Raw genomic sequence first — 17,329 nt, 5'->3', positions numbered from 1 at the left:
AACGTGAAAAAAATCTTCACGGGTCTTAATATTCCAGCCCTGTCACGTGATACTGAGATACCATCTACTTTAGGTTGCTGTCAGTTGTGTATTTTTCTTATCTCCCCAATAGAATCTAAATTTCAGGAAGGAGGGTGCCCATCCATTTATACAGTACAGCACAGTGAGTTTCGCCTGGAGCCAGATTCCGCTGTTTGAAATCCTGCTTGAACTCTGACGGTTACTGTATTTGTGACCTTGGGCAAATGGCTTACCCTCTCTGGGCTTCAGTTTTGTTGTCTGTTATCTAATGTTAGAATAAATAAGTAGCGTGTCAATATCCTGAGCCACCTTTCATATGCTGAATTTCCTGGATCGTCAGACACAGAAGTCTGGCTATGACCAGGGGATACCGCGTGCCCGACCACGGCTCAGTTTGAGTGCAAAGCCATCCTTGTCGGTACAACGGCTTTGAAAGTGCAAACACTTGATGATTTCATGGCATTTCCCCCATAGCAGTCCACGGCAGGAAGTAAAAAAGTGAAGACATGAATGAGCAATAGAACCAGCAAGCCCAAGTCCTACACGCTTAATGCAAGTGAGACCAGATGAAGACGACAAGCCAGGCTAAAGCATCGACTTTCTGCCCTTAGGCAGACATGTAAGGAAGTTCATTGTGAAGCGAAGAAACAGAAGCAAAAACACACATGAATTCTGGAAAATATATCAAAGTTGTATTTTAAAGGCAAGAGGGGATTATTCTTTAACTTTTTGTTTTCATTTTTTTTTGTTTGTTTTTGTTTTCTTTTTGGGTTTTTTTTGGGTTTTTTTTTTGGCAGTAGAACACTTCCTGGCTGGATGCAGGCTACTGTGTGACTTTCGCACAAACAGGAGGGGGCCTGCCTATACAGTGCCCTGTGCAAGATCATAATAATTACTAACAGAGTCCAGTTGGATCTCAATTTTTCAGATACTGGGTGTAGCACAGTGCAAAGCAATTGCTGTCTCATTCACGGCAATATCCCACTTTTGATTAAATAGCTGTGAAACTTAAAAGAGACCCCAGAGAGATCCCCTGTCCCTCCCGCCATGTGAGGCTGCGATGACAAGAGGGCCATTCATGAACCAGGAAGTGGACCAACCAGACACCAAATCTGTCAATACGTTGACCTTGGACTTCCAGCCTCCAGAACTGTGAGAAATAAATTTTTGTTGTTTATAGGCCATGCTGTGAATGGTATTTTTGCGACAGCAGTCCAAAGACTGCTATGAGACAGTATATCCCACCAGTTTTATCAAAAAAGACTGTTCTTTCATATTTCTAGGGAATACTAAAGGGGCTAACAGGAAAATTAAGAGTGTTTGAAACAAAGCCCGTTAGCCAATCAAGTTGATTCTCCGCTTCTACCCCACTCACCTCTTGGTGTGTAATTCGAACTCCATTATAAAAAGACATAACAGTATTAGGTCCCACTGCTACCTTGGAAAACAGTCCTTCTCCAGCACTGGAAATGAGAGATTCAGCAACATAAACCCTAAATAGGAAAAAGAGTCAAACGATGGTTCTTTCAGTTTGATATGTTACTTTTTATATCAACCATCAACATAGTATGGCTACTGAACCCAAAACATCAGTTCATAGTAATCCAGTGAGGAAAGAAGGAAAGAAGGAAGGAAGGAAGGAAGGAAGGAAGGAAGGAAGGAAGAAAGGAAAGTTAAGCCCTAACATTTGGCATTAGAAATTGAGGAACTGCTACTTATGTACCTTTTAAGAGTGATGTCTAGGGGGTGCCTTGGTGGTTCAGTCAGTTAAGCATCTGACTCTTGGTTTCAGCTTATGTCATGATCTCACAGTTCGAGGGCTCAAGCCCCACATAGGGCTCTGTGCTGACAGTGTGGAGCCTGCTTGGGATTCTGTCTCTTTGCCCCTCCCTGCTCACGCACTCTCTCTCTCTCAAAATAAATAAATAAAACTTAAAAAAAAAAAGAGTGTTGTTTAAAATATGCTCTCAAATATGGGGAATATTATATATAGTTGACCCATGGGTGTAAACTATGCAGGTCCGTTTATATGTGGAATTTTTTTTTTAATGTTTTTATTTATTTTTGAGACAGAGAGAGACAGAGCACGAACAGGGGAGGGGCAGAGTGAGAGGGAGACACAGAATCCGAAGCAGGCTCCAGGCTCTGAGATGTCAGCACAGGGCCTGATGCAGGGCTAGAACTCATGAACCGTGAGATCATGACCTGAGCCAAAGTCAGATGCTTAACTGACTGAGCCACCCAGGTGCTCCTATGTGTGAGATTTTTACAGTACAGTACCACAAATGTCTTTTCTCTTCCTCATGACTTTTTCTTTTCTTTTCTTTTTTTTTAAGGTTTTATTTTTAAGTAATTTCTCCACCCAACATGGGGTTCAAACTCACAACCTTGAGATCAAGAGTTGCACGCTCTACCAACTGAGCCAGCCAGGAGCGCCCCTTTATGACTTTCTTAATAACATTTTTTCTTTCTTTCTTTCTTTCTTTCTTTCTTTCTCTTTCTTTCTTTCTTTCTTTCTTTCTTTCTTTCTTTCTATGTATTTACTTTTGGGAGAGAGAGAGAGAGAGAGAGAGAGAGAGAGAGAGAGAGACAAAGACAGAGTATGAGCAGGGGAGGGGCAGAGAGAGGAGACACAGAATCTGAAGCAGGCTCCAGGCTCTGAGCTGTCAGCACAGAGCCTGATGCGGGGCTCGAACCATGAGCAGAGATCATGACCTGAGCTAAAGTTGGTCACGTAACTGACTGAGCCACCCAGGCACCCCCTTCATAACATTTTGTTTTCTCTAGCTTACTAGAGAAATACTAAGTAAGTAATAGTAAGTAAATAGTAAGAAATACTAATATTTATTAAGAATACAGTATATAATACATATAACATACAAAATATGTGTTAATCAACTGTTTATGTAATTGGTAAGCCTTCCTGTCAACAGTAGGCTATTAGTAGTGAAGTTTTTGGGGAATCAAAAATTATATGTGGATTTTCAGCTGTGTGCAGTGGGGGAGAGGGGAGGTGCCCCAACCCCTGTGTTGTTCAAGGCTTCACTGTATTCATAAAGCAACTCAACATTTGATAAGAGGTTTTTTTTAAAAAGAAATCATGTTTTTAGTTAATGAGTGTTTTCACTGTCTTCCTGGACAAGTAAACATTTCCCAAGTAATTCAAGCTATGCCCATTTGTCAGGGCTAAATAGGAAGGAAAGGCTGTTTTAATTAAGCCCCAAGATGAATCTTTCACTTGAAACACTGACAGTTAGTAAAACATATTCAATATGCACTTCCCAACAAAAGGGTTTATAACATGTCCACTAACTATGGCCCAAGGGTCAAATCTGGCAGCTGCCCACTCTTGGAAATACAGTTTTATGGAACGTGGCCACGCCTATTTGCTGTCTCTTGTTGCTTTAGCGTTACAAAGGCAGAACTGAGTCGTTGCAGTAGGGACCTACAATATGGCTCTTTACAGAAAAAGTTTGCCAATCCCTGGTTTACAGGAAAACAGCACTCACTCATCATTATTGAACTGGATTGAATAAGAGAGTGCATGCCCCATGAACAACTAACATTCCAGTTCTTTGGGTGCTGTGATCTAATGACTCTGGTGGAAATGCTCATCTTTAATTTTTGTTCCATGGGTCTTACGCTTATTTTATGGACTAGAGGACTAAATTATTGCTTCCAACTTTACTCCTTCCCTGTGGTAGAATTATACATCCTGCTACTTTGCCATGTGACCTTGCCTCCTTCATGGTGGGTAGACCATGTACCCCTGCCGGGACCATGCTGGGCTTGGCCGTATGCTCTGCTTTGCTACTGGGACATGGGCAGGAGGACTGCATGCCAGGGCCCAGGTGTTAAGAGGATGACAAATATCTGTCAGTCTTCTGCGATTTCCATTCATCTCCACCAGAAGAAGATGCCTCAGGAGGCCACTGCTCCTTCAGCCTGCATCTTGGAATACAGACATGTGAAACCGACCTGAACCCAACTTGAAATCTGAAGTCCAGCCTCATCCAGCTGAGCCAAGTTGAGCCTGGTCAAAAGTGGCTGAACCGCAGCTAACCTACAGAATCATGAGTGTAACATAACATTTCTGCATTCATAAACCACTGTTAGGTTTTGAGGGTATCATTATACAGCATCATCACAACGAAAGTAACAAAAAAGATGGATACATACGATTATCCCGCTTTTGTGTTTCCGGTAGGCAAGAGACAAGAGACCAAACCCTTCCCTTTGTAAATGGACCACAGCTTTGTATCAAGAAAGAGGCTTTTCATTCATTGTGACATTGTGGTGGGAGCCCTGTCAGTTAAACCAAGGAAGTGGCCCATTTTTCAGATGGGACCAGAACAAAAAGTGAATGGGAGTCGTGCTTTGTAAGCCAGGCTAACAAATGAGTGAGGCAAAGAGAAGGCCAACTGCAGATGGCACTCTTACTCAGGAGCAGGCCAGCTGCTAGGGGACAAGCATCTCGGGGAGAGTACCAGAGCAAGTCATACCAAGAACTGAGCACTGGAGTTTAGAGAAGATGAAATGGAATGGGACTTGACACTTGGGGAATGAGCTTATAGAATCGGAAGCTTGTCATTTATAAGCTGGAATGTCTTTATGCTTCTTATATTGTCTTTCTTTCATGCCTGTTCTCTCTTAGTGAATAAAGAAAATGTCTTGTGTTCCAGATCCTCTCAGCTATGCTAAGTAAAGGAGGCATTCTGGTTCCTGCCTTGGCTAGACAGAGCTTTAAAGAAGGTGAAATGCTCTAGAGGCCGGCATGTGGCTTTCATTGCACCAGGGCCCTCAAAAAGGGGACAACTGGGTAGGGCATAGCTGGCTGCCTAGCCCGACAGCTGTCTATATGTAGAAGTTTCATTCTGGGACTGACACATGGCTGTTCTGTGCTTTATGGGTGGAGAAACTCTCTCACAGGGACAGAGTCTATATGAGCATAAAAACACTCTTCATTACAATATATGAACTTTTTTTCAGACAGCCACAAAGAAGGATTAGTTCCCACCATTAGGGCTATTTAACCTCCTATAAACAGGGCTATTAAAACCACAAGGAAAAAAAATTACCTCTCTGATTCATATGGATCTGGAAGAAGAGCATTGGTAGAAATGCAAGATGAAGTCGATTTATCAAAGTGGTACACCGAACCTGAAAAGCAAACGAAAATCTCAATCCAGGGATTAGAGTTAGGGAAGAACTTTTACAGCGTCTCTATGTATTCATGGGACAGAATGAGTTAAATAATGAAGTGTTATTCAAGTTATAGCACCTGGTGGAGAGGATGTGGAGAAACGGGAACCCTCTTGCACTGTTGGTGGGAATGCAAACCGGTGCAGCCGCTCTGGAAAACAGCGTGGAGGTTCCTCAAAAAATTAAAAATAGATCTACCCTATGACCCAGCAATAGCACTGCTAGGAATTTACCCAAGGGATACAGGAGTGCTGATGCATAGGGGCACTTGTACCCCAATGTTTATAGCAGCACTCTCAACAACAGCCAAATTATGCAAAGAGCCTAAATGTCCACCAACTGACAAACAGATAAAGATGTGGTTTATATATACAATGGAATACTACTTGGCAATGAGAAAGAATGAAATCTGGCCATTTGTAGCAACATGGATGGAACTGGAGGGTATTATGCTAAGTGAGATAAGTCAGGCAGAGAAAGACAGATACCCTATGTTTTCACTCATATGTGGATCCTGAGAAACTTAACAGAAGACCGGGGGGAGGGGAAGGGGGGAAAAAGTTACAGAAAAGGAGGCAAACCGTAAGAGACTCTTAAATACTGAGAACAAACTGAGGGTTGATGGGGGATGGGGGAGAGGGGAAAGTGGGTGATGGGCACGGAGGAGGGCACTGGGTGTTGTATGGAAGCCAATTTGACGATAAATTATATACATATATATAAATACACGTGTGTGTATATATATATATATATATATACACACACACACACACACATATATAAGTATATGTACATATACGTATATGTGTGTGTGTGTGTGTGTGTGTGTGTGTGTGTGTGTATGTATGTGTATATAAAAGTCATAGTACCTGGAATAAATTCTTCAATATAATTAAAAAAATTTTTTAAGTTTATTTATTTTGAGAGAGCGAGAGAGCGAGCAAGCAGGGGAGGGGCACAGAGAGAGGGAGAGACAGAATCCCAAGCAGGCTCCATACCGTCACCACACAGCCCGACAGGGGGCTCAAACTCCCAAATTGTGAAATCATGACCTGAGCTGAAGTTGAATACTGAACCAACTGAGTCACCCAGGCACCCCCAAATTCTCCAATATAAATGAATGGCTTTTAGATTTGCTTTTGAGTTGCATTTTTAGGTCTTAATGAACAGCCATCGTATGTATTTCTTAAAATCCCATTTTTGCTTTTGAATTGTCTTTATTCAAATGGTTTAAAAAATGCTTGTGCAATTAAAGTTTTTAATCAAGAAAATGCTTTGTCATGAAATTCTGAGATCTCTCTGGGCAGATCAGGTTGAGTGATGGTTTTAAAATTTTCTCGTGGTTTTCTTCCCAGTAGACACAGTCTGTAGACTCCAACCACCCAGCCCTGGCAATTGTCTCCTTCACTAAAAATAAACATCCAGCCTCACCAGAATTAAGAACAGAACTGCTTTTGATAAAGCAAAAACACAGTCATCTTATTTCTATTAAGGTTGTTCAGAAGCAAGTCAGTAATTTATTCCAGAAACTAAGGTACACAACTGTCCTAGATTTAACACTGGTTCTCCGCAAAGGACCAGCCTCAGAGAGCCTTCCCAGAGCACACTGAAGACATCCGAGGCTCTACTGCACAGTAAGTAAAGAAGCACATTTCAGAACCGATGGGCTTAGTCTTGTAAAGTAAATTCTTTTAGGCACTAAGACATCACAAATAGTCCCAGTAAGCAATTCCTCGGTGGTTACCAGTGGTTACCAGGTCCTCTTTCAGTTTTTTTTTGTTTTGTACAATCACAAAATCCAAAATCAATGTCTCAAACTAAAAGTTAAAAAGCAATCAGGATCAGTCAAGGTCTAGCTAGGAAACAGACCATTTGAGTATTTCAAAGAGAGAATTTCACTCAGGGAATTGGTTATACAGAGCACGGAAGAACTGAGAAGCCAAACGGGCAGGTAAGGAGCCCAGAAACTGGCAAGAACTGGAAGCCATACAGCCCTAAGCCAGAGGGACAAAGGCGGAGAGGGTGTGCCTGGGGTTCTAGAGTTGGATTGATGCAGGACCTTCCTGTTGGGAGATGGAATCAGGAGACAGGCCACTGCTGGAGGCACTGCTGGACACAGAGAGATCTTCTCCCTGATTCCTTTCCTCTCCATGCCCTTGGCCAGTGCCTCCCGATGGCCAAACCCAGAGAGAAGCCAATGCACATGACCCTAGGAAACGTGGCCTGCCAGCGGCAGAAGCCCCTTGCAATGAAAGCAGGACATGTGGACAAGAATTGCATCTGGGAGCAAACTGGTAATGGACCAACGCACAATCCATTAAAGGAAGTTAGTTTAAAAAAGAAACAACCCACACAATTCAACCAAACTTTTCTGTGAAATACATGTTGTATTGCACAGAAAATCTATGAACCTCCACCTTCCTTCTTTAGACTAAACCTTTCATCCCAAACGTACAGAGTGCCAACTACATGTAAAGCACTGTGTTAGGGACCATGCAGGTGCAAAGAGGAGAAACACCTCCAGCTGCTCTTCAAGGAGCTGATGCTGTCTTTTCCAGCTTAATGTCCCTTCCTGTTTTTCCTAGATCTGCTCCAGGCAAATGGAGCACAATCTTTAGTTTTACTCCTCTCCTCTATAGTTTATACTATGCCCTTTGACCAGAATTCATTCATTCACTTGACAGTCACTAATTCTATGAGGTGAGCCAAGCCTTAAAGACAGAATGGGAATTAACAGAGAAAGGAGTTCCTTTGTCGAGAGATGAAGAGACAAGGCAAGAAGAAAATCCCGCCTGAGGCATAACGAAGAAATCAGCGCATGGTAAGTGGAGAACTAGAAGCAATTTATGGGGAGCCCCTGGGTGGCTCAGTCAGTTGAGTGGCTGACTATTGATTTCAGCTCAGGTCATGATCCCAGGGTCGTGGAATTGAGCCCCACTCTGGGCACCGGGCTAGCTTAAGATTCTCTCTCTCTCCCTCTGCCCCTCTCTGACATGTGCTCTAAGTAAATAAAGATAGAAGCAGTTTGTGGTTACAAAAGCATAAAGAGAAAGGGTGTGGTGGGAGAGGTCGGCGAGGGGCAGGTTGGGAGTACTTTGTGTGAGGTGTTTGCATTACGTTTTTCTCCTCCCCATGGTGGACCAGATGGCAGCATGGCCCTGTCAGACCTCATCTGTAGGTTAGTCCGCAGCTCACTGACAGTAACGAGAGGGGCTGGGGGAGTGTGGTGGGGAGAGGTGAAGAACACTGAAGACCTGTGTCCTGTCAGTCACCCAAAGCAGCCATGCTTCTTGACCTTTGTGAAACCCAAATTGCTCAATGTATCCTTAAATTAACAGGCCTGCCAGAATCTCACCAGTTATGCCCCTCCTCCCGACCTTTACTGTGGCCTTATAATGAAAAGGGTGTTCATCATTTACAACCAGGAGTTCTAAAAAAAAAAAAAAATACCCTTTGAGAACTATTACCCTCACTTCCCAAAATCTGTTTCTTACTTATACTAAGAAGAAGGTAATAATAACAATAACTTTCATTATGGTGTTTTTACAGTCGCTGCCAGCACCTGTCTTTTATAATGAAGAAACAGTTTCCGAAGGGATAAAGAACTTGCCCGAGACCACACTGTGGCAAATGCTGAAGCTGAAACTTAAATGAGGTGACTCCAAAGTTCAAGGCTCTTGCCACTAAAACACGCTGCCACTTGTGAAGTTTTAAAATTGGCATCACCATTTGGGGATCCTCCCCTGGCCCAGGTCCCTTCATTTCTAAAGACTGTGGCACTGTCTCCTTTCAGAACACATGTGAAGAGCACAGATATGAGAATTTGAAGTGCAAAGATTACTGTTTCACTTAAAATGAAAACAACTTCATTTGGGGATGATTGAAAATTTATAGAAAAGTTGCAAAAATAGTACAGAGATTCCCCAATATCCCTCATGGTTTCTCCCAATGTTAACTTCTTCTACTTCTTTTTTAATGTTTATGTATTTATTTTGAGAGAGAGAGAGAGAGAGAGAGAGAGAGAGAGAGAGGCAAAGAGAGGGGAGAAAAACAGAATTCCAAGCAGGCTCCACTCCATCAGAGCAGAGCCTGACTTGGGCTCGAACTCACGAACCGTGAGATCATGACCTGAGCCAAAATCAAGAGTCAGTCACTGAATCCACTGAGCCACCCAGGCGCCCATCTCATAATGTTAACTTCTTATGTCGCATGGTATGATTGTCAAAATGAAGAAACCAACATAGCTACATTACTATTAACTAAACTTCAGACATTATTCAGATTTCACCAGTTTTTCCACTAATGCCCTCTTTCTCTTCCAGGATCCAACCCAGAATCCCACATCACATTTAAGCTGCCTCAATTTTTAACTTAAAAAAAATAAAAACTGAGACATTTAAAACAACTCAAGTTATAAATGCTAGATTTCCCATTTTTGGACATTCTCCTCTGGAGATTCTCCTTCAGATCACAAATAGCTAAATATTATTTAGGAATGTGAGTGCCTAGATTTATTATCTTTTTTACTTTTTTCTTCTTAGAACCTAACTTAGATTGGAAATACACGCATATGTTGTTTTCAAGGAATCAGACCAATATAAACAGCTTCTTTTTTTCTTTGTTTTTTTCCCCCAGACTTTCTACAATAAATAATTTTATATGCAGAAAAAAACATTTAGTATGCCGTATTGTACTTCTATATGGAAATGGGGGGAGGGCGCATGGGTGGCTCAGTCAGTTAAGCGCCCGACTCTTGATTCTGGCTCAGGTCATGATCTCACAGTTGCGAGATGGAACCCTGCCTACGGCTCTGCAATGGATGTGGAGCCTGCTTAGGATTCTCTGTTTCTCTCTCTGTCTCTCTCTCTCTCTGCCCCTCCCCTGCTCAAGCTCTCTCTCTCAAAAAAAAAAAAAAATAAACAAACAAAAAATAAATAAATAAAATGAAAATAAAAATAAAAAAAAACTAAAAGGAAATAGGATTTTTTCCTAATATGATTCCACTGGGCTCACTCCTGTGTCCAGTATGTGTCCTGTGAAGATGCCACTATGCATTTATCCTTTCCAATCAGAGCTCGGGCTGAATCAGCTTTACAATCTGTACAACCTGGAGATCTACCTAATTTGATTCTTTAATATCATTGAACTGTATTTCAGCTTTTTCTGAGATACACTAATCTTTTGAAATTCATGGAATTACTGCCGTCATTTCTTCAATTCTTCCCTGTATTATTATATAGCTATATTCTTGTCATGTGACTTTTAGCATCTGCTACTGAAATGCATATTTCCCCGTCTCATTGATGTTTGGCTTGACTATGTGATTTGCTTTGACCAATGAAAAGTGGGTGAACTTATGTCAATTCCAAGCCAAGCTTTCAGAGGCAGCATAGGTGTCTGCTCATGCTCTGACTTCTTGTGGCCCACTTGGGAAAATCTTGACCCAGGCCACCAACATCCCTTCAGATGGCCCCAGAATTAAGACCGGTAAGACACAATACAATAAGAAGCCTCAAGTCCAGCCATGCCCAGCCCAGCCCACCCCAGACCAGCTGGAGTACAGCTTATCACCTGTATTTGAGATGTTAAGGTGTTTGTTATGCAGCAAAGCTGACTAATGCATGATTAAAGTGGACTAGACAAGGAAATTAATTTCTCTCAATTATGCCCTAACAACCTGCTTTGGAATTAGAGCACGCTTCTGAAGCAGATCCAACTTACTTCCAGGCATCAGTTCAAAGTGAGGCCTTCCTTCTTCAGTGGACATAAGGGTAGCCAGCTTTCCCTCTATCATCTCTCCATCGATGAATTTTCCATAAAGTGCGGTCCTCTCGTCAGGGTACACGTACGCTATCTTCTCGCCTGTCATCTCCCCGTCTTCATTTACTTCTCCCACAAGGCTGCCTCCATCCTGATGGGAGAAGCCAAAAGCCAGAAAATATTATATATAGTATTTATCCACACGGCACGACTTCAAGAAATTTTTCTTGTGCACTCCCTTCGTGGATAGCACTAACGTAACAGCTTAAGAACTCAGAGAAAAACCTGACGCATACTTACTTTCCCATCCAACCCCATACAAATAAATGGCTAGAGGTTACATGCAGAGAAGCACAGAAAGCCTGATTTAGGGAGTCAGACACCAAGCTGCACTTTGCAATGGTGACAAGTTACTGACACTCTCTCTTGGCTTGTTTTTGAAGAAGAACATACGTTGTATTTGTAATATTAGTTACAAACATTTAAAGGAAATGTAACAATAAGTGTTACTTTGGGCCCATACCAAATGTGATGAGGAACTGTGGCAAGATGGTTTTACTCACTGTTCATACCATTTCACTTCTCTATGTGGTATTTTGGATTTCTGGTCCATTAAAAAAATCTTTAGTTCAGATGTATTTAAGAATTAATTTAGTGTACATGAGTAAAGAGAGTTGTCTGCAGTTTCCTTTTTTAAATGTTTTCTTTTGAGAGGGAAAGAGAGAGAGTGTGAGTGGGGGAGGGGCAGAGAGCCATGGGGACAGAGGATCTGAAAAGCAGGCTCCAGGCTCGGTGCTGACTGACAGCAGGGAGCCTGACGTGGGGCTAGAACCCATGAACTGTGAGATCATGACCTGAAGTCAGATGCTTAACCGACCCACTGAGCCACCCAGGTGCCCCTGCATTTTCTAACAGATAAAAAAAGGACTTCTGGACACTGCCTTTCTTTTTTTTTTTAAATCTTTTTTTTCAACGTTTATTTAGTTTTGGGACAGAGAGAGACAGAGCATGAACGGGCGAGGGGCAGAGAGAGAGGGAGACACAGAATCGGAAACAGGCTCCAGGCTCTGAGCCATCAGCCCAGAGCCCGACACGGGGCTCGAACTCACGGACCGCGAGATCGTGACCTGGCTGAAGTCGGACGCTTAACCGACTGCGCCACCCAGGCGCCCCTGGACACTGCCTTTCTAAGAATCCTACACCACCACTTTTTATGGCATTAGAAGGAAAAGTGAAAAAAAAATCAACTGAATTCTATTCCCTCCCCCATCACCACTTTCTTCCCACTTTTCTTTATTTACTGTTCCCTTCTGCCTCCTTCCAGGAGAGAAGCCAGCTGTGCTTCCTGTTTAACTGTCACTTGCTTTCATTCCTAAAGGTCATTAAATACTTCAGAGCAGAGGCTATCATACAATTCTGTAGCCTGGTAAACGCTAGGGACATAGTAGGTGATCCACAAATACTTTTTGAATTGAACTGGGATACCAAAAAATAATCTAATAACTAATCAAAAAATAACTGAATCTAGACTACAAGAAATGTTTCCTTCTTTACTGCTCATGCGGAAGGTCTTTATGGTATAACTTTGAAAATCTGGGACCTCTTTGGGTTTGATGTAACAAGAGTAGTGCCATGACATATTCTAAATGCTTGGTTACTTCTCCAACTCAAAGGTTCTAGAAACAGCTACTCAAAGACAGTAGTACAGGATGACTTCTGAGTGATCCCAACGGCTGCTTACAGAGAGACAGCAGGAATAAATAACATCAGGTACGTTATTTCTATAGTTCTCCATAGTCTGATTGCTCTTTGGAGAAAAGACTTTATAAATTTAAAAACGAATCACAGCACTTTCATAAAAAGAAAAATACTTGGCAGCATTTTTCACGGACAGAAAGCGCATTAGAGCTATATTATTGCTCTTTCTCCTCCCAGAGTTAATTCTTAATAACCCAGCATAAACGGGGATGATACTTCCTGCAAGATGTGCCTTCAGGCTTTCAGGGGTGATTACTGAGCAGAACGGTGTTAGGGCATTTCTGCTTCTCATATGCTGTAACTAATGTAAGCCAACGTTACCAGTTATTTGTACAGAATTCTGTCTTTCTAGGGTCTCAGATTTTTCTCCCTTAATACTCTAAACTTCTGGTTTGGGGGTGGTGGTGGTGAATTTCTCTGTCTAGTATGATACAGCAGAGGTTCTTTTATTTCCAACAGGACGTAAACACTTTTAACTGAAAATGACGTCACTGTTCCAAGGTAAAATTCTGAAAGAAATAAGCTGTCCTGAGAGTAAGCTTATAAATACTCTAAGGGGAGCCATTCTTTTTTCCTCCCCTTGTTTCTGCTTTGACCCCGTATCACAAAACAGGTGCCTGTCTGCTGTGTCAGGGAGTGCTGGGGAGGAAGCTGTTGCCTTCTCTCCTTTGCTAGGAGGCTCCCCTTCAGGGAGAAGGAATCACTCATTTGAGCAGTGAGAAGGCGGGGTCTGATGGCCACCGCCACCCATCTATTAGGTGGAGGTGACAGGGCAAAGCCTGCTGCCCCCAGAGGTCCTGTCCTGGAAGCTGTCCGTGCCCTCAGGCTGTACCTGCACCCCTCTCCATTCCTGCCCTTTCCTTGGGGAAGCTCCCCCGGGCAGGCCCTCCTTCCCTGGGGAGACCCGCGACTTCCCAGAGCTCTATCTGCAGCTGGTCCAACTGTTCCGTTCAGAGGGGGAAGGAATTGAAGTGCATTCTGACTTTGGGCCGATAGCACGTCTCCGACCCAACACGGTCATAATAAAATCGACCTTTTGATCTCTGACACCTAGGTCTATTTCTTAATGGGTTCTGAATTCAGAGAGAAGAGGGATGTCATTAGCCCTCTCCACTGCCAACAGATACTGTATATAAAGCAAGTGTTATCCCAGGTTAATTTTGAAAGCTTATAACTCCCCAGTGCTTCTTTCCTAAGGCAGAGTGTTCTCTGGGTATTTAATAAGATAATAATTAATACAGCAGGCTGATTCATACAAAAGGTGATCTCCTCTAGAGACTTTAATTGATCCTAGTCACAAGTAAGATGACAAGTAGTAGGAGGATCTGGTAATCCCTATCTTGCCTCTTCCCTATACCCAACTGCACGCACAGAGTTCCACTTTCCCTGACTCCATGATTTACTGTCGCGTCGGCAGATCCCCAGCGCCAGGCGGCAAGATGCTCAATCGGCCTACTCCTGAAACAACAAAACTCTCTGTCTTCCTAAGCTGGTTAAGAACCTGCACCACTTCCCTCTTCCTGCTTGCCCTGTAGGCAGTGACTGAAAGGACTTTTGATCTATTGCAGAGCCTACTAAGAAGATATGTTAAATGTTTGGGCAATCATTTAAAAGATCTTTTGCGGTATTCTTTCCTTCTGCCCTGCTCCTAGAGTAGAACTTTTAAAAAAATATTTTACTTATTTATTTATTTTTAAAGTTTATCTGTTGATTTTGAGAGAGAGACAGCGAGGGAGGGGCAGAGAGAGGGGGAGAGAGAGAATCCCAAGCAGGCTCCGTGCTGTCAGCACAGAGCCTGACGGGACTAAATGCCACAAACCGCAAGATCATGACCTGAACTGACATCAAGAGTCAGACGCTCAATCAACTGAGCCTCCCAGTCGCCCCTTTAAAATTTTATTTAAAAAAAATTGTTTTTAAATTTTTATTTAAGTTTTTGAGAGAGAGAGAGAGAGACACACACACACACAGAGACAGAGCATGAGTGGGGAGGGGCATAGAGAGAGAGGGAGACCTAGAATCCGAAGCAGGCTCCAGGCTCTGAGCTGTCAGCACAGAGCCCGGCACAGGGTTTGAACCCTCAAACTGTGAGATCATGACCTGAGCCGAAGTCGGCCACTTAACCGACCGAGCCACCCAGGCGCCCCAAGATTTTATTTTTAAGTAATCTCTATACCTAATGTGGGGCTCGAATTTACAACCCTGAGATCAAAAGTCATACACTCCACCAACTGAGCCAGCCAGGCACCCCGAGTATAACTTATTTTTAAAGAACAATAATGTGTAAGTAGATTTAGCTGGGGGCTATTTTTCTTGTTATACCTGTAATAGATCTTTTTTTTTTTTTAATCATAAGAAGATAGGTCTCAGAGTAAGAAAAATTGTATTTTGACTTAAGCTCTGGACAAAATTAAGTATTATTATTATTATTATTATTATTATTATTATTATTATGTTAAGTAAGCTCTTTGCCCAACATGGGGCTTGAACTCATGACCCCAAGATCAAGAGTCACATGCTCTACTCACTGAACCAGTCAGGTGCCCTGGACAAAATAAAATTTTAGATAAAATATTTTCTAAGGTCTATTTTCTGACACATTTTCTGGAAATTAACTAATAACAGATGGGATATTTGAAATGCAAACAACAATTAGAGCATTAATTCCCAACCCAATGAGTTTTGCCACATCTTTTTGCTCCAGTAAACCCTAGAAATATTGGGAAATATTACCACATACTCAAAGGCAAGTTAACTTTAATCACCTTAATTTAAACAACATAAGCCATAAATCACTTATAAAGTAGGGAGTAGGGTTGTACAATCAAGTAATAACAGTGCGGTAAGTCCCAAAAGATGGAGATTGCTGGATCAGTCTCCTGTATGAGAACCAGAATGAAGTGCAACAATGAAATATTCCATCTCTTTCCATATATCAGAAGACTATTCTTAAAAAGCATGCATTTTTTTGGTCTTTATTAGTGGTACAATAAAGCCACTTTGTCCCGATTGATTTGTTTGAATCACGACTATTCTTTCCTTTCCAAAACACCACTGAAGAGGAATGAATAGTAGTTGCTAAGATCAACAATCTAAGTGGACAGTGAGTAACAGTGAGGGGCACACCTTGTAAGCTGGTGGCTTCAGCTCCTGTGAGTCTCAAATTTCACAGATTGGTATTTTCTAACATAGAGAGTACATGTTACTCCTCATTGTGAGGAGTCAAAGCATCGGCTTGAAACATGTTACATTCCAGCAAAATGAACAGTCACCAGGCTTACTGGGTAGTATATCCAGCAGACTCCATGCCGAATGTTATCTTTGTATTGCCCCTTGAAGATCAGTCTCCCATCCGTGTCGTACTCCTGGGCGGGACCATTCAACTCTCCGTCTACATACGTGCCCTGGAGAACGCCTCCGTCCTCGTAAGTGTACACGCCCTGGCCCTGTAGGGCATCGTCCACATAATATCCCTCCAGGGTGCTGTGAGAGAAGGGAGAACAAAAGGGAATGGTCAGATCATGACTGTGCTCTCTGAAAAGAAAGGACCACATGAAAGGCACTGCATGCCCAGCTCTGGTTTGATGCTGACCTGTATTCAGCCCATCTCCTGAATTCCCTAGATCGCTGGGAAAAACACTCCCGAGATACAGGTAGCATTAGAGACAGAGAGAGATCTACTTCTTAACTTCCTGGTTCCTATTAATCCTTTTTCTCTGCTGGCAGAAATAAAGAAGAACAAGGGTACAGGTGGAAGCTGAGAACAAGCCTCATCTGAATACGTTTTAAGGCTAAGATGCCGACCCATACCGGGCAATAGAAATGGTGGCATATCACACATAAACCATTGATGTTTAACTCCCTCAAGAGGGGTCCAGACCTCACTGGTAGTTCTCAAGCTCTTTTAGATTGCTTGTACATATAAGTATCTAATAATACGAAAGTGGTTTAGAATGTAAATGTCTACGTGTTTGTTTAAGTCATTAAATGTATTACTTATGGGTGACAATCATAATTGGTAGCCAATCAAAGAACCCCTTCCATTTCTTTGGGTGATATATGGGAATTTACTTAAGTAAATGCGTGCGTGTGCATGTGTGCGTGTGCATGTGTGTGTGCGCATGATCAGGGCAAATGGGGGCAAGTGAGGAAGACTGCAGGCTGAGCCTTGCTAATATCATTAGTAGCCCGACAGTGTCGAGACCCATACTTCTAGAACAGAAGCAAGCTCACGGGGGTGCTCATGGTGATACTACAATAACTTCTCCATCGCTCCTCATAAAACACTTTTGGAATTTCAGTATGTTTTCAGCCTCTCAAAGGTCATTATGCAAGGAAACTAACTTCACCAAAAACTCCCTTTATGTACAGCAATTTGGAATAAGGGAAAGACCAGCTCAAATAAGTTTTAAAATTTAAAATGTAAGATGTTTATTAGCAACAAAGACAGTTTGTTTTAGTACCTGCAGATAGTGTTCATTCATCAATTCAACCAACAACCATTTATAGGTGCCTTCTAAGTAGCGAGCATTGTGGGAGGTTCTAGAGAGCATGATGAACAAAATAAACAAACAGGAGAGGCTGGCAG

At 42.4% G+C, this 17,329-nt stretch overlaps 1 protein-coding gene across 1 annotated transcript in view; it reads right to left on the bottom strand.

Annotated features, from left to right (window-relative positions):
* The window catches only part of SETD7 (SET domain containing 7, histone lysine methyltransferase), a 51,218-nt gene that overhangs the window by 12,294 nt on the left and 21,595 nt on the right, over window positions 1-17,329 (bottom strand). Inside the window, exons 4-7 of the mRNA XM_086704200.1 lie at window positions 16,023-16,224; window positions 10,945-11,134; window positions 5,100-5,181; window positions 1,397-1,514 (exon numbers count right to left, since the gene is read on the bottom strand). Coding sequence (XP_086560326.1) covers window positions 1,397-1,514; window positions 5,100-5,181; window positions 10,945-11,134; window positions 16,023-16,224 — 592 coding nt within the window. The remainder of the gene's footprint in view (window positions 1-1,396; window positions 1,515-5,099; window positions 5,182-10,944; window positions 11,135-16,022; window positions 16,225-17,329) is intronic.

This window comes from Puma concolor, chromosome B1, assembly GCF_028749965.1.
Source record: "Puma concolor isolate L17-30 chromosome B1, mPumCon1.1.hap2, whole genome shotgun sequence".
In the NCBI taxonomy this organism is placed as follows: domain Eukaryota; kingdom Metazoa; phylum Chordata; class Mammalia; order Carnivora; family Felidae; genus Puma; species Puma concolor.
Note: the sequence above shows the minus strand (reverse complement) of the source record. Positions and strands in the feature narration are given on the sequence as shown.